We start from the raw sequence: 21,651 nt of genomic DNA, 5'->3' as shown, positions 1-21,651 counted from the left end.
GGCACAAAGGTCGTTAGCTAAATCCTTTAGCGAGATTGTCAAAGACAGTCTTGTTAGGGCGGTTATCGACCGGAGTGCGAATGACGGATCCATATCTCAATTGAATTGGGATATGGTGAAGCAAAAACTGGTAGGGGTGTTTTGGAAAGTTCTCAAAGAGAACCCAGGCACTCCTCCACAATGCGATGACGCTGGTTGGATGAACGCTCAGCGTTGCTACTAAAGACTGCCGTCGCATCACTGGGTGAGGTTTGGCCGGGGTCTAGGCTTGAGGTGGTATCTGTGAGTGAGATACCCCGAAAGCCTAGATCCATAGCTAAAATACCAGCTGAGCCATCTAGCCCGGAGGAGATCTTGGAGATCCTTCAGTGCTGTAACCCACAGCTTCCAACTCAAGACTGGAAAGTTGTTAAGGTTACGGACGCTGAGGGCTCTTCAAGGAAAGCGATCGTTGTCCTGAATAAGGACTCTTTGGGGCCGCTAAGGAAGGCACAAGGGAAGGTCTACTATGGATTTGGTACGATCATCCTGCGTGTCTATCGTAGCGACAACAAAGGCGATACATCCTCAGGTGATGTAAAGCCCATGCTCTCGGAAGAGGGCATGGATTGCAATGACGCCACTGATCCAGCCGACACTGAAGATACCAACTCAGTCTCCGAACTAGTTGGTACATTCTTTGAACGGATGGATGAGGTGGTGGACGAAGACGCCCTCCTGAATTCTGACCAGGAGGACGCCGACGTCACTATTGTAAAAATGGAGCATGGTGAGGGTGACACAGATAAACCTTCACCACTCTAAAGCAGCATCAGCTGCACTGCTCCTCCGAATTGCTCAGAACGGGGAGGAGCTAGTCATGGTCCAGGAACCTTGGGTCCATCAGGACCGTATCTGTGGACTATGTCTGAAGGGCTATAAGCTCTACTTCGCTAAAGGCGCAGGTAAAATTAGATCCTGTATATTGGCTAAAAGCTCTTTGAAAATCTTCATTCTGTCTGATTACAGTAATGAAGATATAGTAGCAGTCTCATGGGAAACTAATGAAGGCTGTTTGTTATGGCTGATATCCAGCTACATGGCGCATGACCACGGGGAGCATCCACCAAACGATGATATCCGTAGTGCTGTGAAAAAGGCGAATGAGTCCAGGATACCATTGGTTATCTGTGCTGACGCTAACTCGCACCACATTGTATGGGGTAGCAGCGACACCAACACAAGAGGTGAGAGTCTTTTCAGTTTCATACTTAATAGTAGTTTGGAAGTAGTTAATAGAGGTTCAGAACCTACCTTCATTGTTTCAAACAGAAGTGAGGTACTAGACTTAACACTTGTGAGTGCTGAGCACCACAGTATGATTAACAATTGGGCTGTCTCCGACGACTGCTCTTTTTCTGATCATCTATATATTGATTTCAATATCAGTGTAACTTATAGGAATGATAATACCATTCTAAATAGGAGAAAGACCAATTGGGAGTTGCAGAGTGATGTACTCTCCCGGTCTCTACCAAACCCGCCCACTATTGAAAATAGGGACGATATTGAGGTAGCAGTTGAGGCACTTACAGAAGCGTTCCAATCAGCTACTAATTTGGCCTGTAAGCCGAATATCTTCAGGGGTAGGAATAAGCCACCCTGGTGGAACCCTGAGATTGCACACGCAAGAAGGGCGTGTCGTAAATTGTTCAACGAGGCAAAGAGGCTGGGTAACTGGCCGGAATATAAGTCCTCAGTGAACCACTTTAAGAACCTTACGAGGAATGCGAAAAGGAAAGCCTGGAGGGACTTCTGTAGCGGCGTGGAAGGATCCTCTGAGACTAACCGATTACGTAAAATTCTATCAACTTCACCGGTTGTACCAAGCTATATCCAGAAACCCTGTGGTAGATGGACTCTGAATAGTAAGGAAACACTTGAGGTCCTATTAGATACTCATTTTCCAGGTTGCCTTCCAGTCGATGATGAGACTATGAATGGGGCTGCCGATTCTGTTGCTCCGGGTGATAACTCTGTTCCGATAAACAGGGATAGAATCCAATGGACAATCAAAAGCTTCGACCCGTTTAAATCTCCTGCTGATCTTCAAAGGAACGAAGAAATAGTTGTACCATGGCTCATTAGCATATACACAGCGTGTATTAGATGGACCTATATCCCCACATGGTGGACGAGATGCAGAGTAGTCTTCATTCCTAAAGGTGGTAAGGCGACTCACACTAAACCAAAGGATTATAGGCCAATTAGCCTTGCATCCTTCCTGCTGAAAACCCTAGAAAGGGTGATTGACGTATATCTGAGAATGACCATTCCGTCGGAACTCATCTCTAAATCCCAACATGCCTACACCAAAGGCAGATCTGTGGAAACAGCTCTACATTCGCTAGTTGGCTCCATTGAGGAGTCGCTAATACATAAGGAGTATTCACTTGTTGCCTTTCTCGATATTGAAGGAGCTTTTAATAATGTCAGGCCCGATGCCATCCTATCTGCGATGGATGAACTGGGAATTGATCTATGTGTTCGCCGACTAGTCGAAAAGATACTCGGTTATAGAGTCATTTGTGCTACTTTAGGTGGTGTAAGTGTTTTAAAAGTGGCCAATCGTGGAACCCCGCAGGGGGGTGTTTTATCACCACTTCTGTGGAATCTGGCTATGAATTCCCTGTTGATCAGGATGGACAACAGAAGGATCAAGACAGTCGCATATGCTGACGATGTTGCAGTTTTTATATCTGGTAAATTTCTGGATACAATATCCAGTTGTATGGAATCAGCATTAAGTACACTGAGTGAGTGGAGTATTTCAAGTGGACTTAGTGTGAACCCACAAAAAACGGAACTGGTTCTCTTCACTAGGAGGTATAAGATCGATGACTTCAGACCACCTAGACTGAATGGAATCAGTCTTGAGATTAGAGATAATGCGAAGTATCTTGGCATCATTCTAGATAAAAGATTGTCCTGGAATTTGAATATTCAAAACAGGATTAACAAGGCTTATGTAGCCATCTACTCCTGTAAGAAGGCAATTGGTACAAACTGGGGTATTATGCCGAAGGGTATCAGTTGGATCTTCAAAGCAGTTGTTAAACCCATCTTGTTCTATGGAGTGTTGGTGTGGTGGCACGCCTTGGATAATGCTACTCACCGTAAGGCTGTGGAACGAACCCCCTCTAAGGCACTTTTTACTATCCTGAACTGGTTACCAGTTGATTTGATGGTGATACAAATGGCTCTCAACTCTGCTGTGAGACTAAATGCTGGATGTTCGTGGTATGGTAAAGATCATGGGCACTCTAAGATACTGAATTACTATGGGTACTTACATAGTAATGTCGATTACTGCATCGCAAAACCATTTTTCGATATGCATTTCCATATTAAGATCCCGAATAGGGATTCATGGCAGCGCGGACTCTTACCCCCTGATGATGTCATAAGGGTATTTACTGATGGCTCAAAGAGGGGCAATAGGGTCGGTGGTGGTTTCTTTATTGAGAACTATGGGATTAAACGTGCATCCAATTGGCTGAGGTTTTATCAAATATCTGGTGATATATGTATATTTACCGATAGCAAGGCTACCGTTAAAGGAATAGCGGGTGTCTTTACGACATCTAGGTTAACCGAGGAATGCCGGGTATCCCTTAATGAGATAGCGAGACATTCTAGGATAACGCTTATATGGGTCCCTGGCCACGATGGTAATCAGGGTAATTGTATAGCTGATGAACTGGCCAAAATGGGGGAGATGATGGATGATGATGAGATCGACCCCTTTTCTGGTATTTCCCTTGCTATATGCAAGATGGCTGTTCAGCGGACACTATATGAATCTGCACAGAGCAGGTGGACCAATGAGTCTTCCTGTGTTACAACGAGGTCTACTTGGCCCGTATATGATGCCAGCAGGACGAATCTACTTATGGAATTTCGTCGTGAGCAAATAAGGCTAATTGTCTCCTTCATTACAGGACACTGTATAATTGGGACACATGCTAGGAGATTGGGCCTACGGTATAATGACTACTGTAGGAGCTGCCATAATGAAGAAGAGGATGAGACGGTGTCACACCTATTCTGTCAATGCCCGGCTCTGATAAATCTGAGGGAACGCATCTTCGGAACACCATTCCTATCATGCTTAGATGAGCTATCGAGGATAAGTCTTAGACGAATCTACTCTTTCATCAGAGAATCTGGTTGGTTTAGCCTGGAAACAGCGGACGTATAATTAATACCAAGATGTTTACCCCTTGGGTATCACAATGGGATCAGTTTTGAATGGACCCAAGTGAGCTGCTTGAAGAGTGGCTACCCATGGAACCTAACCTAACCTTGCTTGAAATTCAATAACAACATTGTGAAATATTAGGACATTATGACATTATGGCATGATACGAGACCTTGTGAATTAACCAAATGATTCTCGATATATTTAGTAGAACTTATTTTCTTTATATGGGAGTGATTGTTCCGCTTTAAGCTCAGAAATTGATACTGGCAAAAATTTAAACGAAATTTTAAAACTGTGACTAAAATTGTTTCAAAACTATTTGATAATGAATATTAGCTTTGTATGGGTAGGAACGAAAAGCTTTGATAATCTCACTATTATGGTTATTCAGATATTCGATAACTAATATTTACTTCGGCCCTAATTTTGTAAGACAAGTCACCAAAGTGATATTTATATGGAAAGCAAAAACAAAATTTCAAAAATTTTAAATATTTGTTTTTGTTTTATAGATTATGAAAGGGAAATCAATGAATTTTGGTGAGTTTTTTCTGTTCAGAATATGGGAGGACCCACTGATCCGATACTATTTATTTTAAGCGCAGCAGTAGACACTGTGATCAAAGTAATTTACACCAACTTTTAATACTCTCGCAATTACAGTCCCTCAGATATTCTAAAATAACTAATTACTTGGTATTACGCCCATCCCCTTTTATTTCATTTATGTTCAATGGTAACAACATAACTTATGTTAAGAGGCTTTAACTGTTACAGTTCTGAAGATATTTAATAATAACTATTTACTGTATATGGGAGAGGCCATGTCAGCTAATTCGATCAAGCCCATTTCCAACCAAACTACGTAAAATAATAAGAAAGTGGTTCAAACAAAGTTTTTATTCTTTCGAAATTATAATTCTCTAGATTTGGATATCTATATAACATAACCATTTACTTTGTATGGGAGGAAATTTATGCACTTTGTCCGATTCCGTCCATTTTTAAACAAACTTGCAGTGATAGGATATTTATGAGTACAGAGTTTCAAGACTTTTTACCTATTACAATAACACAGATATACGTATGGGAGGTGTCCATTTTTATTCTAAATATTTGCTATAATTCCATGAGCGTGGCAAACTTGAAGAAAATTTTACTACTCTATGGGCTTCAAACAACAATATTTTATATATAGATAGATTCTAATGTAGTATTGATGTATGAGTAATATTTAGCTTTTTGTATCACTAATACGCACAGTACCTTATTTTCAAAATAATTATCGACTTTTCCAACTTTACCCTAATTCGGAAACACGGTCAGACAACAATGTTAAACAAATTTAATGGTTTTCATAGAAATTAGAAGAAATGCATTATCCGACATTAAAGTCGTTTTTATACCCTCCACCACCATAAGTGGTATATATAAGTTTGTCATTCCATGTGTAACATTGAGAAATATTCATCTGAGACCCAACAAAGTATATATATATTATTGATCCTTATGAAATTCTAAGTCGATTGAGCCATGTCTGTCTGTCTGTCCGTCTGTGTAAAACACGCTCACGTCCAAAATACGCAAACAAACTTAGTAGTGTGGCAAGAAAAATGTTTATTATTGTCCTAAGCAGTTTGGTATTGAAAATCAGCGAAATCGGTAAAGTGGAACCAAAGTTATGAATTAAAATGTGGTACAACCTAAAAAAAAATTGATAATTTTCACATATTTTTGGATATTTATTGTAAATATATTGCAGCTAATATCATAAAACTCGTCACTTTTATGATAAAAGGAGTAACTCTGGTGAAAATTATAAGAATCGGTCCATGATTTCTGCTAGCCCCCATACAAATTTCTTCCCGAATTATGGTTCTATGGTCTATAAATGCCTACACAATAGGAATATTCACATATAATTCTGCAAAAATAAGTTTCGTGGTAAAAAAATGATATTACAAAATTTTTCGTGGATCGGCCCATATTTGACCATAGCCCCCATATAAAGTACACTTGCGAAAATCTCTTAAATAAGCATAAATTTCTTATAAATGTCGCTATCAAGTTGAAATGCTACGTAAATAATCCCCATATATACCAAAATTGCTGTACCTAATTCTATGAAGATCAGCCGATAATTGGTTATAGCTCCCATATAAGGACCACTTCCGAAAAACACAATAACCTTCATAAATATGTATATAAACAATATCAATATCAAAAAAAATTTCACACACATCCGTAGTTTATATTAAGAAATCATACTGCTGGATTTTGTGAATATCCGTCCATATTTGACCATAGCTCCCATATAAGGTCCACTTCCGAAAATCAGTTAAGTACTCATAAATCTCTTATAAATACCTTTAATATGCTAAAATTTGACAAGAATAATACCCATATACATATATATTACTGTACCAAATTTTATGCAGATTGGCCGATAATTGGTCATAGCTCCCCTATAAGGCCCATTTCAGAAAAAGATATTAACCTTAAAAAATATTAAAAACATATCGATATCAAAATGAAATTACGCACAGATCAGTAATTTGTGTCCAGTAATGATACTTCTGGATTTTGTGAATATCAGTCCATATTTAACCACAGCTCCCATATAAGGTCCACTTCCGAAAATCACTAAAATCCTCATAAATTTCTTACAAATATAGTTATCAAGTTGAAATTCAAAACAAATTTATTCAATATATACAAAAATCGATGTACCAAATTTTATGATGATAGGCCCATAATTGGTCATAACCTCCATATAAGAACCACTTCAGGAAAACACATAAACCTGCACAAATATCCAAAAAAATCTATACTGAACAAAAATTTTACACCGATCTGTAATTTGTATCCATGAATCGTACTACAAAATGTTTTAAATATTGCTCCATAATTCGGCATAGCTCCCATATAAGATCCACTCTTGTTAATAGCGTTGTTCTCCAAAAATAGCCCTCAGATACTTAGGACCATAATAGGTCATAGCATCCATATATTGAACCAAAATAGTACACATATCAGTAATTTCTTTTCACAAATCATATTACAGAATTTTGTGAATATTGGTCCATAATTGGCCACAGCTCTCATATAAATACATAAAAATCACGTAAAAATATTTTATGACAATCGAATCATAATAGGTCATAGCTCCCACATAAGTCCCACAACCAAATATTTTGAAATTTGTCCAAATATATTTGTATACCCTTTTTTAAACTCTGTTTCTTCACTTGAGGTTAAAAGGGAAAAATGTTGATCCAAACGTATTAACTAATTATTAGGTATATAAATTGTTAAATTTCATACGTTCTAATAGGAATTTCAGTTATAAATTGCTGAATTAGATACAATTTTTTGTACATTTTAAATAAAATATTTCTGCATAAACTAGTCTTTCTAACAATTGATATATTATTTCAGTTTTTATACCATCATATTTAGGTGAAGGGTATTTAAGATTCGGCACGGCCGAATATAGTTTTCTTACTTGTTTGGGACTTATTTTATCACTTTTGCTTAGAGTTTCCAAAAAACCAAAGAATTTCAAATCGCAGTTTCGGTTTTAAAAAATTGAAAGCCGATCGGTTGTGGTCGGTTTGTAACAGTTTATTAAATATTAAGTGCTATAGAAACAAAATCGGTTGATAATATAGGAAAAGCTAAAAAAGAAATAATCAAGAATAGGCTCAATGGTATTATGATACCAAAAAAGGAGAACTAAACCAAACTAAGGCGTACTTTTTCGTTCTTCAAAATGGTACTTTTGGAATTTTCTATAGTATTAATCCTATAATCTGGAAATTACTTTAATTACTTTTTTTTGTAAAATTTTATCAAAATCGGCCCAAAAATATACAAAATTTCGAACATTTCAATATCTTTCCAAGAGAAATTCCAAATATTGAAAATTTTGACTTTTGACCTTCACGATTTAAGGGTTAACGTTTTCCGATTTTAGTAAAAGTTTCAGAGTATATTTAGAATTATCTGGACTATAATATTCTCAATAGGGTTTACTTAAAATTCATAAGAGTAAGGAAATAGAACTCATTGACCTAAAAATTGCCAAATAATTGGTTTTTCTCGAAAATTTCAAAATTTAAATCAGAGGTACTGAAAAACTATAAGAGATATTTTAATAATTTTTTCACATTTTTTTCCCTATTATATTCTTAATAAATCCCAATGAGATGATCAAAAAATTCTGAAATTTGTTTAACAAAATTTTTAAAAATTTGAAAATGGAGTTTTGAAACTGCCGTTAAAAAAATTTTTATTTTTTTGTTCATAACTCAGAATTGGTTAACGGTATCCTACGAAGACAAAAACTCATATACAAGTAAATATGGACATATTTTAAGTAGAAATGAGCTTTTATTTTAATATTTAGCAAAATATGTTAATTTTGTTCCTACATTTCTTGTTATAGTGGCCTGAGACACGTTAATGGCCTGGCGAATTTTTAATAACTTTAACATTTTTTGACGGATTTCTGTTTTTTATATCTCATTAGAACGACAATTATGTACACATTTCGATTCTTTTAAATCAAATTACAAAAGTAATTTTTTAATGCCAAAATTTTTACAAAAACTGAAAAAAATGCATTTTTCCCCTTGTAAATGCATCTCAAAACTTCAGAGTGCTTGCGGCACGTCTTATCCCCAACCGATTTACCTAATGTTCACCAAACTGGAGGGTGAGAATGGCCAAAATCCAACTTTCGTTTATTAAGGGCCACCCTAATATACATAGTGAAAAAACTGGGACAAGGAATGATGAAGGTTTGAGCTTTGAAGTATGAAATGCCTATAAATCAATAACTACATGAGATAAATTGAATACGTCACTACGTTTTTTATAACTTTATCAAGGAATTTAAAAATATTTCACAAGCGTTTGAGACCCCACAGCGTCGCTGCTGAGGGGACTTCTTTTTCGAATACTACTCTGCTACGCATGTGTGAAAGTTCATGGTAATCAGGTCTGCTAGCTAGAAATCGCAGATTTATTGGATTTAACAGTCATGGTTCAATTTTGAACCAGCTACAAAAACGTTAACAATGTCCTAGAAATTTAAAATTATAAAATCGTAAGTTAACAATTTAAAGAAACAATCTTATATATATATTAAAAACGAGATATGAAATATTATTTAGAGAAATAATTTTACCAAATTTATTAATAAAAAATAAATTTCCTTGCAATCCGCTAATTTAAAATCGGTCCCATGCTAGCTCATTTTAGGCATGACCGTTAAAATTTAAAATGTATTACTCTCAATTAACTCGAAGTCTGGTTATGTGTTAACGAATAGTAATATGTCGGTTAAAATTATTTTTGTATAAAACCTGTCAGTATAACTGTAAGTTAACACATAACCAGACTTCGTGTTAATGTTTATTTGCATTGAAAACTATTTATTTTTAATTTTTTGAAATTTTATTTTGAAAAAAAAAATTTTAAATAGAAAATTTGGGTATCAATGTATGAAAATTTATAATTTTTTCAATATTAAAATTTTAATAACTTTTTCGAAACTTGATATAAAATGTGCAACATCTAAAAGTTATACGTTTTAGCTCAACTCATCTGATTTTTAGATGATAGAGAACAATTTTAGACCTTGGAAATAAAGAAAATCAAAAAGTGCAGTATAAGTGCTACCCTAATAAATAGACAGAAGTATGTTAGTAAGTATTTCCATCTGCCATATTATAGGATTGAAAAATATAACTATAGTAAATCCTTCCTTGTAAACCCTCACACACATTCTCTTATGCACATACTTAAAGATTTTACACAAATGAGTGATAAGTGGGCAGTTTATGTCTAATCGAAGGTATAGTTTGTTCTATTTAGCTTTTTTTTGGTTAAAACAACAATATTATTCAGGCAGTTGCTGGATGAACTGACAACCAGTTGGCCGGCTGGCCGTCCGGCATATGGACAATCGATTAAGTAAATAGTCTATTGAAATCTTAGTTTACTATCAATTTGAGTTGCTGTTGTATTGTATTTTATTTCATTTTTGGTTTATCTTACATATCTTGGTTTATTTGTTTGGACATTTCAATGTTGTATAAATATTTTTCTTTATTTGCTGTCTTTCTTATTTGTAGGGTATTAGGGAGAATAAGTGTTGATGTGTAAGACCATTAACAGCAAATCAACAGTTTTGACAGCAATAGAAGACGATGATTGTAAGGGTGCTATACAAAGTAAAAAAAATCAAGCACATACTGAGACAAATCCTATGGAAAATAAAAAAGGATTTCTCAAAGTTGATAGTATGTATGATAAAAGTCAATATGTATAAAATAATGTTAAAACAAATTAGAAAATAGTTCTCCTTACAAAAAAAGCCAAAAGTAACCAACAATAACAACAAAGATTACAACCTAATGAGGATAAAGTGGTGAGTTGATAATGACTTTAAGTGGACGATGAAATGTTAAGATAGGCCGTATTACATCAAATTTGATTTATATTTGTTTTTTGGTTTAAATGAAATGTTTTATTTGATGTCTGTATTAAAAATTGGTCGATAAATAAATATTTATTTAATTTTACTTTCTTTAATTGTTACAACTGAAAATTATGCAGAATTACACATGCTTACAAAAAAAAAAATATTTATTTTTTTTACTGAAATATCGATGCTTAAGTTGTGAATATAAATTGTACTAATACAAATCTACAATTATTTGCTCGGCTTCTCACACAGAGCCAAACCACATCAAGGCTTCGTAGAGGAGATCTACCACCCCGCTAAGATGGGGTCCATTTATCACTCAATGCTCTCGTTAGAGAGCAATTAGTTTTAATTTTAGTTATAAGAATTAAATACTTATTTCTAGGCCTAATAATGTAGGCAGATTCAACAAATAAATACAAAGATTAAATAAAACAAGTAAGAGTGCTATATTCGGTTGTGCCGAATCTTATATACCCTTCACCAAATTATACTTCAAAATTTTAAATATTTTTAGGTAAACAAAATTTAATTTTTTTTAGTTGTTTTTTTAATTTTTTGGAAAAAAAATTTTCGATTGTTATTTTAAATTTTTTTTTTTTTAATTTAAATTTTTTTTTTTTAAATTTTAAAATTTTTTTTTTTGATTCTCACGAAGGTGAAGGGTATAAAAAAAATGATTCACCAATCACAAACCGTAGTTAATTCGAAAATGTATGATATCGATACCGGGAGAATAGTCGAAGAAATCTCGAATTTTCGAGTCATCGACCATTGATATCTAAGTATAAATCAAGGCTCTCTCTAACACACTAAAGCCAAAATGTATTTATTACTGGCCCAACTTAGATAAAACTTTGTTGATTTAATATAGGTTCCAGGACATGATGGTATCCTTGGAAATATATAGCAGACGAAAACGCAATAAACTGGTCGTCCTTGTACAGAAATATGACGCAAAAGTATATACAGTTTGTCAAAAATATCTCTGCATAGTATAGTAATTTTTAAAATTTTATTTTCATTTAAGAATTCCAAGAATAAATTCATTACATTTTTGTTTTTTTCACACATTCCGTTATTGGACCTCTTACGACTATCTGACTCCACCAACATATTTAAAATTGACAAACGCGTTACAACACCAACAACAAAAATATATGTTTTTTCAATATGAATGGTGTCAAAAAAATCTTTGCATACTGAGTGAAGAAAACAAAAAATTGGTTAAATATACTCGAATTTTGTGCAAATAGTCCTTTTTATGAATGTTATCGCATTTGAAAGAGGTTGCATAGCGTTTAGTTAAAAAATATTTTGTTTAAGTTCTACAAGTGACTTTATATTTAAATAAAAATAATGGCAGGAATTCGCATTTCGAAAAAGATTATACTTTTTGTATTTTAATTATTATAAAGGAAAATTTGCAAGTGGAAAATTATTATGGGCTAAGAGTATCATATGAAACACTCCGAAATGTGCTACTAAACACACAAATATTCTTCAGGAATGGCTAGAAAAAAACCCCTGATCTAAATCAAAAATATTGAGAAACGATTAAGATTTTCTATAGAGCACATTTTACTCCCTCCAGAGTGCTGGAACGACTAAATTTTATCTGATGAGACAAAAATAATGTTATACTGTCATGATGGAATCCAAAAAGTTTGCCGAAAACCTCTGACAGCTCTAGAAAACAAAAATTTAATTCCTACAGTTAAGTTAGGAAAGCTTTCAGTTATGGTATGGGGTTGTATATCCAGTAAGTGAGTAGGGGTAATCAGGATTTTGGATAAAATATTGACGAAATAAGTTTATCTTGATGTTTTAAAAACCGATTTAACCGCTATCATTCTGAAATTCGGTTTTGTTGACCCGGTAAATTCAAACAAGTTTTAATAAAAATATTACTAGACAATGATCCCAAACATAACTCTTATTTATTTGGTCGTGGTTACTATATAACTGTACAAAAGTTATTGATATCCCAGCCCGAAGTCCTGGTATTAACCATATCGAAAATTTGTGGATACATTTAAAGAAAAAAGTGGGAAAATATCGCCAAAGAATCAAAATGAATAAATTAAAGAAGAGTGGGACAAAATACCCTTGGAATATGATATCCCTAAGCTAATTAACTCAATGGGCAGCCGTAATTGATGCTCAAGTTGAACACACAATATATTAGCAGCTAAAACCCTGGAAATGTATCACAAACTTAATATTTTATCGAATGTGCAAACATTTATTTGACAGTATAAAAATTGATTTTTTTGTCCTTTTTTATTATAAATATGAACGGTTTTATTGAAATTGATTTTTTTTGTTATCTATTATATTAATAAACATATGTTTGAAAATAATAAAGAAGTTGATTATTTATATTAGTAATCAATGTTTTCTTTTAAATTTTGTTATTTTTTCTCTATGTGCAAAGAATTTTTTGACAAACTGTACATATGACCACGGTTGGGATATCGAAGAAATTTTAAATATTAAAAATGAGCTGTCCCTTTCTAGAACCGCTTTGATTGGTATTCTTATATGTATTCTTTAGAGTGTCCCTTAGAATTAAATTTTTTGAAATGTTGAAACGGTACCCGCTGAAAACATTCGTAATGACTTAAAATACCACCAACAAAATTTTTAGCTTGTTCTAAGAAGAAAAACTAATTTTTTGGACATATTTTGGCGAATGAGCCCAATTTCATTACTGTTTTTAAGTAAAACCAATACAGAATATTATAGTCCGGGTCAATTAAAATATAATATGAATTTTTTACTAAAATCGGAAAACGCTAACCCTTAAATTTTGAGGTTCTTCTTAGAACAAGCTAAAAATTTGTTTGGTGGTATTTTAGGTCATTACGAATGTTTTCAGCGGTTACCGTTTCAACATTTCACAAAATTTTATTCTAAGGGACACTAGCATTCTTACTGGGCACTTTACGAATTGACGCAACCCTACTGGACATCAAGATTTCCAATGTCGCTTTTTTATTTAGAACTTTTATAAGTACTTGTGTACGTATAATTACACTACACGTATAATTCACGGGCTTATAAAAATGAGTGAAATATCTTACCGTTTTAAAAATATTTGAAATATTGGGTTGTTAACAAATATTGAATATTAATCTGTATTATTTAATTTTTTTTGTTTCATTAACCCATTAATGCCTGACCCCCGAATCCGTTGTCCAATTTTGATGAAATTTTATACAGACAGTTTAATTTTATTTATCTGCCATATCTGAGCCTGCAGGGTATGGGTATTTTTGTACCCACTTCGGCATATATGCACAGAGAAAACAGATTCGTGATAGCAACCGAATTTGTTGCCAATCGAATGATTCTATCTTAGTGACCGAATTTTACAGTTGTGACTACAATATTATGTATGGGGTAACTAAAGTTTGGTTGCCTCAACTGAAATTCTTCTTTATCAACTGACATTCAATTGTTAGAACTGAAAAATTCTATGTGTGCAACCGAATCATTCGATTGGCAACAAATTCGGTTGCTATCACGAATCTGTTTTCTCTGTGTGGGTTCTAAAACGTAAGGGCAAACGGAAGCCCTTAGCATTTTTTTCGATATTTTGATGATTACGTTGTAGATTTATCAATACAGGCGCGGATCCAGAGGGGGGTAATAGGAATTCCCCCTCCCACCACAACCGAAAATTGTTCATATAAAAAAGGAGAAAAATGTAGAACAAATTTTAAATTCCAAAAACTAACCACACACTCCCAACCCCCCTATGGTTGATCTGGATCCGCGCCTGCCTAGCTTTCATACAGATGGTGAAAAGTTGAAACCACATATCTAACTAGTTGTGCTATGTTAACCATTTACATTTTTTGATAGAGTAAAAGAAATTCAATAATAAGTCGGTAAAAATTGCCAAAGTTCTAAAATTTATCGAAAATTCTTCAACATCTTAAAGTTTTAACAGTTGCTGGCTAACAATTATAAATAGATGAGGAAAATAATGATGCAAACCACACATATTTTCCATCAGATAAGGTTGATACTTTTAGAAAATTTTATAATGTCTAATGAAAAGACTGGTAAGTCTTAGATGGAGTGTATTTAAAGGATCTAAAGTTGTATCTTGACGTTGAAAATAATGGAAATATTGGTCTCTATAATATAGGACCATATTTTTGTTAATGAAAAGTAAGTCTAGGAAACATTATATAAAAAATATATGGGGTTATTGGGAATTTCTGCATCACTTTATTATTCCTATTCAACTTTTCTATGGCTATTATTAAGACCATGGTAACATGGTAACTTAATAATGGTTCTGGTAATGTTTTCACAAATGAATAACAAATTGAGGAGGAAATGAACTCTCTAACACTACCCACTAGTTCGACAAGAACTCAATACACCCGTAAACCACACTAATTTTCCCTATTGTCTAAACACTTGGTTGTATGTATTGGGTCATTCTTCAAGAATGTACTCGTTGTAATGCATATTGGAGACGGTTGTTACTTAAACATTCCCAGGTATTGCATGGCAGAGGCAGTCGTCACGTTACTGGTTCTAAGAAATCTAGAGATGGGGACATTTGACACTTGTTTTTTTGTATTGTACTTCAGAAAGCAGTTATTCAACCTATTATGACAGGTTCGAATGCAGAGTAAATTGTAGGGTATTCGAATTATTAAGAGATTTTAACTTGTTCGAATAATTCGATCATACGTTTAAAATTAATCAAATTATTCGAATAATTTAAATTTTTTAAAAAAGTAAAGAATGAAGTTATGATGTCGGTTTTTTAATATTTTATTGTTAAAAAAAAACAAAAAGTAACGTTAAAGTTAACAATTCAAGTATTCATGATGTTAAAAAACATTCGAAAACAAAGTCCATCATTAAATTTGCAACAGAAATATTCTGACAAGATTCTCCCCCGAACAGTCTACAAAACAATTGACTAGCAAACCCTTTAGTTTCCGTTTTGGAGCTATGCTTTAAAAAATTTCAGCTAGTTGGACATGATCCTGAATTCAAATACAATATAAACGTATTAAGAACATTTTTATGTCGTTCATTAATTCGGGTTTTAAATTGAGTAACTAATTCCTTAGTAAATTAATTATTCACTATTTCTAAACTATTTATAACAAATTGTATTATATATCAAGCTCTACCAACGTTGCCGAATCTTTGCTTAATAAATTAGCTTGGGGAATTACACAATAAAGGGAATCTGTCCAAAGTTTGATATCATTGTCAGTGAACGTGGCTAATTTGAAGTCAGGCAGTGCATGATTGACGCATTTGCAAATACGAAAATAGTTTATTACCATGTTAGACAAAGATGTTCAATGATGTTCAAAATCATGTTTAACCCCTTGTGGACCAAGGCTTTAAATCGTTGAAAAAGTTTTATTTTTTATGAAATATTGAAAATAAGTACTTCAGAAAGTTATTTACAAAATTTCAACTTTGTGGAGGACCTGAAAGGTACCGAAAGGGACCTACAAGGATCCGAAAGGGACCTGGTACCGTTGGGTTAGCATCAGCCAAAAGATAAAAAAACTCATAGATTTTTGTTTACATTTTATTTATATATTGATTAGTTTTGTAAATTTTATAAAATTTTCTATTACAAGTCTATTTTATGGTATTTTACGAAACAGTATTTTCTGTCATTACAACATAAATAAACACCACAATGAAAATATGAAATAATTCACCGTTATTCTGGGTAAGCGAGTTTGCCAATAGGCAAAAAAAATATAGTATTCCGAAGATGATAGTGTACTTCAAAGTACTTTTGGGCAAAAAGGGTCAAATTATGTTTTGTTTTCATTTTGTATGCATGTTATTGTTATCGGAACACTCATTTACAGTGATCGAAAGTCCCTTTGTCTTTAGTTATTTGTCGAATTTCAGAAACAATACAATTTTTGTGAGTCATGATTACTTATTTAAATTTGAAATTATGAAAAATGTTAAGCAATTTAATAAATTTAAATATATATGAACATTTATTCGTTTTATTCGATTATTCTACATAAAATTGTTCGAATTATTCGTTATTCGAAAATGGTCATTTTTAAATTGTTCGAATAATTATTCATAAGAAATTATTCGATTAATCGAACGATCATTAGTCGAATGAATACCCTAGTAAATTGTCCACTTGCAATCGACAAAATGTAGCTATTGTCCCCAAAGAGTCAATTGACTTCCTCCTAGGACAAGTCTACTAATTCTGTGGCTATTGGTAATCTGAAAGTAGATTAGATTGCTAGTTTCAGACTGCCACCACGAACTGTGGGGTCTAAAAACCCTTACACACACATAACTACTATTTTTTTCAATGGTGGTAATCATCATCAATATAAAGGAACAGGTTTGGTATCATTATTTCATGGTCGAAAAAATTTTAGTTAGCTTGTGTCAACCTTTCACCATCTAAATATTTTATATATTTATGTATTCTCATACCTTTAAATGTTTTTATTATGATTTTCTAAAGAAAAAACTAAATTTTTACTTGAGAAATTAAATTCATATTTCATATGTTTTAGAACCCACATATGCCGAAGTGGGTATTTGTATACCCAATCCACAAAAACGTACTTGTAGCTTAGGAAAGTGGGTCTAATCACTTGGTTATTTTGTTTACTGATAGAGGAGATTTAAGAATACTAGACACATGGACGGCGTGGGGGACTTCCACTCCCCCCGTTTTCTAGAGCCGTTTATTTTCGAATTTTGTGATTTTGTAAAACTGTTCAACTTAGGACGACTAGTTCCCCACCAAGGAATGACCTAATATTATCGAAAAAAATATTTTAAGTAATTCGGTTCTTACTTGTTCTAATCCCAAAAAAAAATTTTGATATTCCTCTCCTAGAATTTTTCTAAAATTGCTCTATTTTTGGGTATTTTTCTACCCATTCGGTGTTAATGGGTTAAAAAAAATATTTTTTAAAGGAAGTTTGTGCCAAAGTGTTTCCAATTTTAAAACTTATTTCATACCGGTTTTCGATTTTGGATACTCTAATTGTGAAATTGGAACAACGCCAATACAATATGGGAACCGATCATTGTAATTTTGTCTGGTATACCCATTTTTATACCCTACACCACCATAGTGGGGAGGGTATATTGGGTTAGTGGTGATGTTTGTAACGTACTAAAATATTGTCCCAACACACACCTTAATGTCCGTCTGTCCGTCCATGTAAACCTTGTAATCAAACTACAGGTCGCAATTTCAAAGATAATTCGACGAGGACGGAGCCTATTCAATTTTGGTTAGAATCGGTCCATTATTTCTCCTAGCCCCCATACAATGGCCCTATTTGAAAATAGTTAAGATATGTAGACTACTATTCTATAGGCATTTATGTACCATTTCGGGAAAAATCTAATCAGTTTCAACAGAGTTGGTCTATTTATTAAAGACATAATGTGTGAAAAGTTTCATGGTAGTGAAGGCAAATAGCAAAATACTATTAGAAACTATCAAAACTTTTGGAGGTTGTCCTACATTTGACTGATTTTGCTTATTATGAATACCAAACATTTCTGACCAATAATGCATATTTGGAAAAATCGTCATCATTCTCTCGAAGCCCTATCGTGCCAACAACAGACAGAAATATTAATACTTTATATTAATGTGACGAAATTCCTTTTTGAAAAAATCATGCTTGTGGCATAAAACACATACATATACTATTTAATCTCATTATATTTAACATCATCATTTGTCTTAAAATTTAGACTGTTTTTATAACTTCTATTTATTTGTTCTTTTTAGAATGTACCAAAGGCAGCAGAGTTTCATTTGGCATATAAAATTCATTGGTTGGAAAAATATTGCTGACTTATTGCCGGACACTTAATAACGAAACTGATATATAGAGAAGATACAGTATGTCAGGCATTAAAAATTACCATCAGCATTATCGTCATAACCACCACCAACACTTCCATACACTAGCAACGTCAACATCCTTACCCATTTAAAAGTTTAAATTATTCGTACGGAAACAAGAAATTATGACCGACATGATCAAATAACCAGAAAATTATATGAAATGAAAACATTGCGAAGATGAAAAAACGAAACTATTGTTTAGGCTTAGACAGGAAAAAATCGCTTTTGGTGAGTAATGACAACGAGGTTGCTTTCTAGGTTGATTGAAGAGTTTAGAAAAGTTAATTTTTATTCCAATTTTTTTGTTCATGATTTTGCACAAATTAGGTCACTGCTTACAGAAAGAAACGAGAATTTTTAAATTAATGATTTTGCTACAATAGTTGTGTTTTAGTTTTGTGCAAGTATTTATTTGATCTCGGAAGAAAAGTTTACAAAGTTGTTCCATCCACTATGTAAAAACGAATTATACATAAGTATGGTCGGTCAAGCCCGACCATGTAATGGCCTACACTAAATAAATGAGCAAAAATATTTTTCTTTTAAAATTTCAGTAATTTATGTTCGTGAATCATTTATAGAAGATGGCCTTATATGGAAGCTATGACAAATTATGGTCCGATTACAATGAAATTAGGTCGTGTGATTTAAGTCTATATGAAAGTTATTTATGTTGAATTTAATATGTATACCAAGAGATTTATGTACGTTAAAGTGATTTTCAGAAGCGGGTCTATATGGGAGCTATGACTAATTATGGACCAATCGCAACAAAATTTGGTGTCATGAATTTTGTGGAGATACATTATAAATTAAGCATTTATACCCGATAAAGTCCAATTTCAGGATGACATTTGTATGAGGGCTAGGTGAAATAATGGACCGATTTCCGCCTGGCTTCGTCCTTGGGCCAAAAAAATTATATGTACCAAATTTGATCGAAATATCTTCAAAATTGCAACCTGTACTTTGCGCACAAGGTTTACATGGACAGCCAGCCATACGGACGGACGGACATCGTTTAATCGACTTGGAAAGTTATTTTAAATCGATCGGTACAGTTTAATGTGGATGTTAGACCAGTATTTTTGGGCGTTACAAACATCTGCACAAACGCATTAAGGGACAGATGTGCCCCTTCTACCCTATAAGGTCCAATCCGGAAATCACTTTAGCATGCATACATCTGTTACAAGTATTGATATCGAGATAAAATTTAACCGAAATAAGTTGTATATGCACAGAAATTCAGCTATTAAATAACTTGACGATCAGTCCATAAGCTCCCATAACTTTGAAAAAAAAAATTAATTTTAAGAGAAAACTCTTTTTGATGATATAAATTATTATTCCCCAATTCAGTGGTGATAAACTATAATACGACGGAGCGATGAGATGGTGAAACTTAAACGATGCACAGTGGTATGAGAAAAAAAAAGATGGAAATAAATCTGTAACTTCTAAACCCTTAGACCGATTTGAATGAAATTCGCAAAGAGGAAGTGTAGTCGAGTTTAAGTTTTGAACTTGGACCTCATGAATCTACCAGGAGCTGGGCCAGGGGTCCCCAAAGTTGGACACCTCGGGTATGTTCAATTTTAAAAATGATCCTATTTCTTCGTATTAGAGTGTCCCAAAAAATGCACAAAACTTAAAATTAACCCTTAATAGCACTTGGGGTTAAAAAGACACTCAGCTTTTAAAATCACCAAAAACACATTCGATATGAATGGTGCTAACTTTAATGTTTTCAGAGTTAAGTTAACTCAATCACTAAAATTGTTTTTTAAATTTAATAAATCAAAAGTACACTAAAGGGTTAAAATCAATTTTATTATTCAAAAATCCTCAATAAAATATTAATTACGTTATTAAAGCAAAAATCAGATATAAATACAATATTTTGCCGTTTGAAAAATGTGTTGTCAAAATTAAACAAAATTGTGAACAGTTTTCAAAATGGCTTCGTAATACTATTTTCTAATACACAACATAATATTTTAAAGTTTGTTTCCTATAAAAATCAAATATTCATCAGCACTATTGAAATTTACTATTTTTTAATGGTTTTAGAAGTTTGGCGTAATTTTAACCCCAAGTGCTATTAAGCGTTAATTTTAATTTTTGTGCTGTTATTATAAATACTAGACCTCATGTTATGCTTTTCTTGAGTTTCATCAAAATCGGACCAAAAATATATAACATTTCGCTATTTTTCCATGAGAAATTCCAAATATTGAAAAATTTGACATTTGACCTTCTCGATTTAAGGGTTGACGTTTTCCGATTTTAGTAAAACTTTCAGACTATATTTAAAATTACTTGGACTATAATATTCTGAATAGCTTTTACTCAAAAATCATAACAGTAAGGAAATTCGGCTCATTCACCAAAATATGGCCAAAAAATTAGTTTTTCTCGAAAATCGCTAAATTTAAATCGCAGATACGGAAAAACTATAGGAGGTATTGACATAATTTGTTCACATTTTTATTCCCTATTATGTTGACAATAAATCCCCAAGTAATGATCAACAAATTCTGAAATTTGTTTAACAAAATTTTTAAAAATTTGAAATTGGAGTTTCGAAACTGCCGTTAAAAAAAATATTTTTTTTTGGTCATACCTGCGAAGAGGTTAACGGTATCCTACGAAGACAAAAACTCATACACAAGTAAATATGTATATATTTTAAGTAAAAATAAGCTCTTATTTTAATATTTCTCAAAATATGTTAATTTTGTTCCTACGTTTCCTGTTCTAGTGGCCTGAGACACGTTAATGGCCTGGCGATTTTTTAATAACTTTAACATTTTTTAACAAATTTTTGTTGCAAATGTAATTATTTAATGGCAAAATTTTTACAAAAACTGAAAAAATTGCATTTTTTCCCCTTGTAAATGCACCACAAAACTAAATCACTCTAATATACATACATATAGAATCTTCTTGCCCAGCACTACATAAAACTTTGTCGTAGCTATCAATTATCTCTTA

The 21,651-nt window shown here is 33.1% G+C and overlaps 1 protein-coding gene across 1 annotated transcript in view; it reads left to right on the top strand.

Annotated features, from left to right (window-relative positions):
- Window positions 1-1,078: 1,078 nt before the first annotated feature.
- Window positions 1,079-21,651, top strand: part of LOC135951525 (uncharacterized) — a 93,862-nt gene continuing 73,289 nt past the window's right edge. Inside the window, exon 1 of the mRNA XM_065501192.1 lies at window positions 1,079-2,006. Within this exon, the coding sequence (XP_065357264.1) occupies window positions 1,079-2,006 (928 nt within the window). The remainder of the gene's footprint in view (window positions 2,007-21,651) is intronic.

The sequence above is a fragment of the Calliphora vicina genome, chromosome 1 (assembly GCF_958450345.1).
Source record: "Calliphora vicina chromosome 1, idCalVici1.1, whole genome shotgun sequence".
In the NCBI taxonomy this organism is placed as follows: domain Eukaryota; kingdom Metazoa; phylum Arthropoda; class Insecta; order Diptera; family Calliphoridae; genus Calliphora; species Calliphora vicina.
This window is presented reverse-complemented; position numbering and strand designations above follow the sequence as displayed.